Below are 7,580 nucleotides of genomic sequence, written 5' to 3'. Positions count from 1 at the left end.
AACGTCAAAGAGTGTGTGATTTGCTGAATGCACTCGTCACACCAAAGGAGATTTCAAAAATAGTTGGGTGTCCATAAAGACTTTTATAATGGAAAGAAGAATGACTATGAGCAAAAACTATTACGAGAAAGTCTGGAAGATACTATTAAAGAAGAATGGGAGAAGTTGTCACCCGAATATTTGAGGAACACTTGCGCAAGTTTCAGGAAGTGTGTGAAGGCAGTTATTGAGAAAGAAGGAGGACACAGAATAAAACATTTTTTATTATGTCAATTTTCTTGTGGCAAATAAATTCTCATGACTTTCAATAAACTAATTGGTCATACACTGTCTTTCAATCCCTGCCTCAAAATATTGTACATTTGCTTCCCCACCCTGTATATCTGTATTATCCCCACAAACCTAGAGTGAAATAGTTGTGGAACACACAACATAAATGGCTATCAGATCCTGAATGATGGGCTTTTAATGTTAAAATAATAAATGTGCACATCCTCTTCTGGGGTTTGGAGATGCTGTGACACCAGGAAGAACGTCAGAACTAATGTGACTGAAAAATCCCAGATATATTCAGTAGCAGAAACATCATTTGAGGAGTCAGACATTAATCAAACTAATTTCGGACCTGTCTAAATTACATTAATAGTCTGAGCCTATTTTAACCCATAAAGACCCAAATGTCCACCGGTGTCCAAAACCATCTACTGATCTCGTATATCTGATCTAATTCTGTCAATACATGTAAATAATTGGTGTAAAATGCAATTTGTCATCTTTTCATGGTCATCAGATATGACCCATTTGGACGTTCAGAGGCTCTGTAGTTACCATGGAATTGAATTGAATTGAATTATTTATTCGCATGCATACATGACAGTAAAACACAATAATAATACAGTAAAAGACATGCCGGGGAAGCCAAAAACCAAAGTGGTTTATCGAGGGCCTCCCCAAAGACTTGAAATAAAAAAAGTACTTGCAGTGTCTTATAATGACATACAATCATAAGTAAACAAAATTAACTAAATGAAGGAAATAAGTCATAAACAAGTATAACTAAAAAAAAAAAAAAAAAAAAGCTTAAATAAATAAAATAAATGAATAATAAATACATCGTAAGCAATGCACGTAGAAATAAATAAGAATCGACAAAACTATGGAACGAAATTCAGAATGAAACTAATAAGTTATCTAACTAAAAAAATAATTGAATCAAGAAGAACAAACAGATCAGGTGAAAGTACTGCTTGGGTGTTCTATGAAATCCAATTTTAAGAGACGGAACACCGTCATCTTCTACAACACTGACTCACCAGTAAAACCCCTGGAGTTGGATCAATGAAAGTGGATGGACACACTGAGTTTCTGTTCAGTTAATAATAGATTTTGTTGAAAAAGTCACTTTTTCTTCCATTTTCTCTGTTTTTGAAATAAAAAACACAACTTTAATCGGAGCTTTTATGAACATCTACATGATCAGAACATTGAATATAGGAAATACCTGATTTATTCTGAAAAAACACAAAATACAGAGGATAATAATAATAAATGGTGATAAATCAATTAAGAATGATTAAATAGATAGAAAAATTCATTTGGGAACTGACACAGAAGACGCACTGGGTCTTTATGGGTTAAGGATGTCTTAATATTTGTGTCATTGACTGGTTCGTGGTTGTGGAAAGTTCAATGTGTGCATTTCTGCTTGTTTATACACTCAGCGAGAGGGCTTTGTTTGTTGTTGTGTGGTGTTTCTGTGGTTGTCATGATGCATGCAGCTGGAATGCTAAGAAAAAGTTGAAACATGGAAACTAGGGGCAAATAACAGCAATATGCTAAACATTATAGGAGAAGGCCCTTTAAAATGGAACAACCTGTGAGTACAAATGCTGTGAAATTTTCCACACACTTAACAATCAAAGCCATTCTTTGTGGATTCAATCCCATATTATTATTATATTATATATTATTAATTATTATTATCAGCCCTATTTCGGAATGTTAGCAAACTCACAGCACCAAATACAGGGTGGGGAAGCAAAATTTACAATATTTTGAGGCAGGGATTGAAAGACAGTGTATGACCAATTAGTTTATTGAAAGTCATGAGAATTTATTTGCCACAAGAAAATTGACATAAGAAAATGTTTTATTCTATGTGTCCTCCTTCTTTCTCAATAACTGCCTTCACACACTTCCTGAAACTTGCGCAAGTCTTCCTCAAATATTCGGGTGACAACTTCTCCCATTCTTCTTTAATAGTATCTTTAAGAAAGTCGACATTGCTGTGTGATGTTCTATTGGTAGCATGTTCTAAAACACCCCAAATAGCAGAATCCAGAGGGTTTAGATCTGGGCTAGAAGGCGGCCATAAACATGATTCCCAAAAATTGCTAAAGTTGGATTTGTTGCTGTTGTCAACAAGTGTTTTGGTGTTATGTGTAAGATTTTAACTTCAAATCATATTTTACTGCATTTCTAACGGTCTTGTTGTCTACCTCAAGTTCAATTGCCATTTGTCTCATGGATTTGGTTGGATCCTTTAGGATTTTGGATTTGAGAGCTTTAATAAAAGCTTTGGTACGTTTTTTGTTGCTTCCTCCACTTCCAGACTTTCTCGTAATAGTTTTGCTCATAGTCATTCTCTTCTTTCCATTATAAACAGTCTTTATGGACACTCCAACTATTTTTGAAATCTCCTTTGGTGTGACGAGTGCATTCAGCAAATCACACACTCTTTGACGTTTGCTTTCCTGATTACTCATATGGGCAAAAGTTTGTGAAAAGGTATGGATAATAGTGTTAGGTATGATTATGACATCAATATATGTTTGGTTTCAAAACAATTGACGTAGTGCCTGCTCAGAAAAAACAACTAAATGTTCATCGTAAATTTTGCTTCCCCACCGTGTATGTGTTCAAACTATAGGTCATAAAAAGGGGGTGTGGTTGGTAGGGAATTGTTGTTTTTTTTTGAGCTACTGTGATAAAATACCATGCAATATGTTAAGCAGTAGATCAGTGTAGGAATCACTTTCAAATGAATGTACAGGCTTTGTTTTGTTTGTTTTTTAATGCAGAACAGTAGCTGTAAATGTATGTACGTACGTGAATCCAGGTTTATCAGGATACACGTGATGATAAAGTAGCAGAATAAAAACTAGTGTTCTGAAAAGTTGCCATAAATTTGTTTTCTCAAGTACATCAGGTGTTTGGGGGAGGTTTAATAAATGTACCATTACCTAACAATCACAGGGTAGGCTTATTTAGAATTCACAGAGTGAGAGTCTGAGCACCCAGCTGGAATTATCAAGAAAACAGCGTGAAGGAGATGATTAACAACAAGGAGATGAAGTTAGCAAGTAAATGGAAGAGAGACAAACGGACCTTGCTGTTTATTTGACAAAAGCCAGGGGTCTCTTATTTAAATATACTTGTCTCAGCTGCCGTTCGAGCATTACGGGAAACATCTGTCAAACTGAATCTTAATAATAAAGTGTAATAAGTGTGCTGTTATTTTCATGGAACTTGCATATTTTGCTTTAAATGTTAAATGTGTTGTTTGTTTTTACTAATATCCTTATTACATGTGATCTGTGAATGAATGGCATTTATTAATTTATTTTAATAAAGAAATCAATTATATGAAAGGACAGATAAATCAAATGACCGTTCAAGCCAGTGTTTCTTCTTTCTCTTGCCCCCCAGGGGACATTGGGACATCTTTGGGGGTGTTTGGAATGAGAAAGCTGAGAGGAGGGGTAATCAAGCACAAAGGGGGGGAGGGAGGGGGGTAATCACTGTTGTACATTATAACATTATATGTCACTCGCCTCCCCTCCCCAGTCTAAGGAGCCTGTGTCTGATGTATAACAGAGGCACATACTCACATACTCCCCCCTGGTCTTACGGGTCACCCCCATTATACATTTGCTTTCTGGGGGGGCGCCAGGTGGCCAATGATGAGATGAAGGGACTTTACCGACTTAGCTATATAACCTACCACATCCTCCGCAAACAGGTCCGTCGCATTACTTATTGAATACCGTACCCCCCACCCCCCCCCAGTTGCTCCCCCCTGGTCTTACGGGTCACCCCCATTATACATTTGCTTTCTGGGGGGGGCGCCAGGTGGCCAATGATAAGATGAAGGGGCTTTACCGACTTAGCTATATAACCCACCACATCCTCCGCAAACAGGTCCGTCGCATTACTTATAGAATAACATACACCCCACCACCACCACCCCACTTGCTCCCCCCTTGGTCTTACGGGTCACCCCCCATTATACATTTGCTTTCTGGGGGGGCGCCAGGTGGCCAATGATAAGATGAAGGGGCTTACCGACTGAGTTATAACCCACCACATCCTCCGCAAACAGGTCCGTCGCATTACTTATAGAATAACGTACACCCCCCACCCCCACCCCAGTTGCCATTTTTTGGAGGGATGGGGGGGCTCCTTATGCTGTTAGTGGGCGTTTGTTCAAAAAAGGTTGCGAAACACTGATCTAAGCTACTGTAGCATAGCGACTGGATGCATCTATAATGTGTTTGCTTTTCCTCTCAGGTGATGTAACAGTCTGCATCACTGTATGAGATACTTGTCATTTTTCCAACCTGGATGACAATAAAATCGAGCTTTCCTTTTTTATATTTAAAGCAGTTAACAAATCAGGAAATCTCTATGTGTGATAAAATCTCAGACTACACAGTCAGTCTCACAATAAACAGTTCTTCGTTGCAGTCTGATGATGCAGTTTGTGTCCTTGACGCTGAACAAAACTGTATTTGCATCACATATTTGATATTTGTCAGTCTCAGGAAATTACAACCGGACATGAAAACTCACAATGTACAAATATTATGCCATTGTACTTAGGATGATCTGGTATCTGTATTTTTCTCGCAACTTTTTATTTGTTCTCTCTCCATTTAAATAAAAGCATCTGTACTTTCCACTCTTTACATTTTCAATACAGGCTTGTTACTGTAGCTTTAATGAATCTGAAGGAAGTTATTATATTTATTTTTATTTTTTATCAAGACAGTTAACAACTACTAAACTACAACTATGACTAAATAAAAAGGACGATAACAAAAAGATATGGTGCATCCAAGCCATTAGTGCTTATCACATGCAAAAGAAGATGGAAATTACATAAAAGACAAAACAAAACAAAAAAATATAGAGACACTGGACAGAGAAAAGGTGGATGGATGGATGGATGGATGGATGGATGGATGGATGGATGGATGGATGGATGGATGGATGGATGGATGGATGGATAGATAGATAGATAGATAGATAATAGATAGATAGATAGATAGATAGATAGATAGATAGATAGATAGATAGATAGAATAGATAGATAGTAGTCATTTTTCTTTATTTGTTTCTTCAGCCTTTATCATTTATATTCTATTTATTGTAATATTCTACATTTCTAGTAATACTGTTTATACTTATATTCTATATTTATAATAATATTCTATATTTATACTTATATTCTATATTTATACTATATTCATGTTTATACTTATATTCTATATTTATACAATATTCTATGCTTATAGTTATATTCTATATTATACTTATATTCTACATTTCTAGTATATTCTATTTATACTAATATCTATATTTATACTAATTTCAATGTTTATACTTATATTCTATATTTACAAATATTCTATGCTTACAGTTATATTCTATATTATACTTATATTCTACATTTCTAGTGATATTCTATGTTTATACTTATATTCTATATTTATACTAATATTCAGTGTTTATACTTATATTATATATTTATACTAATATTCAATGTTTATACTTATTCTATATTTATACTAATATTCTATGTTTACAGTTATATTCTATATGTATACTGATATTTTATATTTAAACTACTAATCATATTTATACTAATATCTATGTTTATAGTTATATTCTATATTCAAACTAATATTCTGTATTTATACTTATACTCTAGGTTTATAGTGATATTCTCTTTTTACTGTGTTCCCTGCTGGGCTGTGGCCTTACAGTTATGCAGGTTCAGTCTTCTGTATGTACTGTATATACGGCAAAACTGACAATAAAGCTGACTCTGATTTGACTAACATGACAGGATTCAGTTCAAATAATTGAAGTTGAAATAACAGTTACATTTATTCTACATTTACAGGCATATGTCTGTACAGATATAGAATAACCATTGATCGGTACAGTTTTGTGACACTTACGGAGACAGATGTTGTTGGTAAAATATCCCAGGAACTCATCACATTCCCCCCTCTGACTTCCGCTGGTGGCGCAGGAGCACCACGGAGCGACGTTTGAGGTAGAGTTGTCCACGTAGTTGGGGGTTATTGTACTTCCTGCAGAGAAACCACAGAAGCCACAATCGGTATTAAATTTTTGTCCTTTGAGTTGTTATGGTATTCATGCTGCTTTATTTTTTGAAGTATTAATGGATGCTGTGTTTGATGCTGACCTGATGCAAAGGTGTGATTCTGCCCTCGTATTGTTGCTTAGATTAGTTGTGCAATGACTCTCATGGCATGCAGTGAGAGAGCCATACTGAAAAAACACTCCAATTTTCTCTTTTTTAGGTCACAGAAGTCTCTGGCATTGAGATTTTTTTTTTTTCTCTGGCTGTTCCTTTTTCAACAGTGGAGGTGGGATTTCAAGTGCTTTAATAAATACAAGACAGGAATGAAAATGCCAAGTGTGGTTTGTGCTGAGAGGCACCATTTGAGCTTCTTGAAATGCATTAGGTTGCTCCTCTTTTCACTGTGTGGAAAAGGAATGGCTGTTCTTTTTTTTCTTTCACGGTCTGTTATAAAATAAATTAAACATACCTCTCAAAGCCTCTGTTTTTTTTCTATATCACATATTTTTATGCTTTTGTATCTTATACCAGGTTTGAATTTTCTCATTTACTGTAGAATTATAATTTTCATTTCCTTCTTACACTCAGTCTAATCTCTTTCCCTCGAACCAGCTCTAGCTCATTCCTGCTTAGTTTTCACTACAGTGTATTTTAAGCACTTTCCTTCACATTTATACAGTGATTCTGTCTTTCCTGCTCCATATTTTTTTTTTTTTTTTACATAAACCGTATCTCATTGGATCTCTTCAATATCGTATTTCTTTTGCATAATACCCATCTATTCACTGTAGTGCACAGGTGTCAAACATGCGGCCCCTGGGCCAAAACCAGCCGGACAAAGGGTCCAATCCAGTCCATGAGATGAATTTGTAAAATGCAAAATTCACTAGTGAAATTACCAATCAGTGGTGTTGACATCATTTTAATTCAGGTTCCACATTCAGACCAATTCAATCTCAAATGGGTCACCCAGTAAAATTATAATAACTGAGAAATAATGAACAGAATAAAAACAGAACTAATTTTCTTTTTGTTTTAATGTTAAAAAAGGAAAATTACATCAAATATTTACATTTACAAACAATCCTTTTACAAAAAATGTGGATAATCTGAAGAAATATGAACAACTTGAAATGTTTTCAAAGACATAATGCAATTTTACCAATATTCTGCCTGTTACTAAATG

At 35.2% G+C, this 7,580-nt stretch overlaps 1 protein-coding gene across 1 annotated transcript in view; it reads right to left on the bottom strand.

The window, feature by feature from the left end:
• Positions 1-3,204: 3,204 nt before the first annotated feature.
• The window catches only part of gfra4b (GDNF family receptor alpha 4b), a 94,995-nt gene continuing 90,619 nt past the window's right edge, over positions 3,205-7,580 (bottom strand). The window contains exons 6-7 of the mRNA XM_030145044.1: positions 6,246-6,380; positions 3,205-3,242 (exon numbers count right to left, since the gene is read on the bottom strand). Coding sequence (XP_030000904.1) covers positions 3,205-3,242; positions 6,246-6,380 — 173 coding nt within the window. The remainder of the gene's footprint in view (positions 3,243-6,245; positions 6,381-7,580) is intronic.

The sequence above is a fragment of the Sphaeramia orbicularis genome, chromosome 10 (assembly GCF_902148855.1).
Source record: "Sphaeramia orbicularis chromosome 10, fSphaOr1.1, whole genome shotgun sequence".
NCBI classification, from domain to species: Eukaryota; Metazoa; Chordata; class Actinopteri; order Kurtiformes; family Apogonidae; genus Sphaeramia; species Sphaeramia orbicularis.
This window is presented reverse-complemented; position numbering and strand designations above follow the sequence as displayed.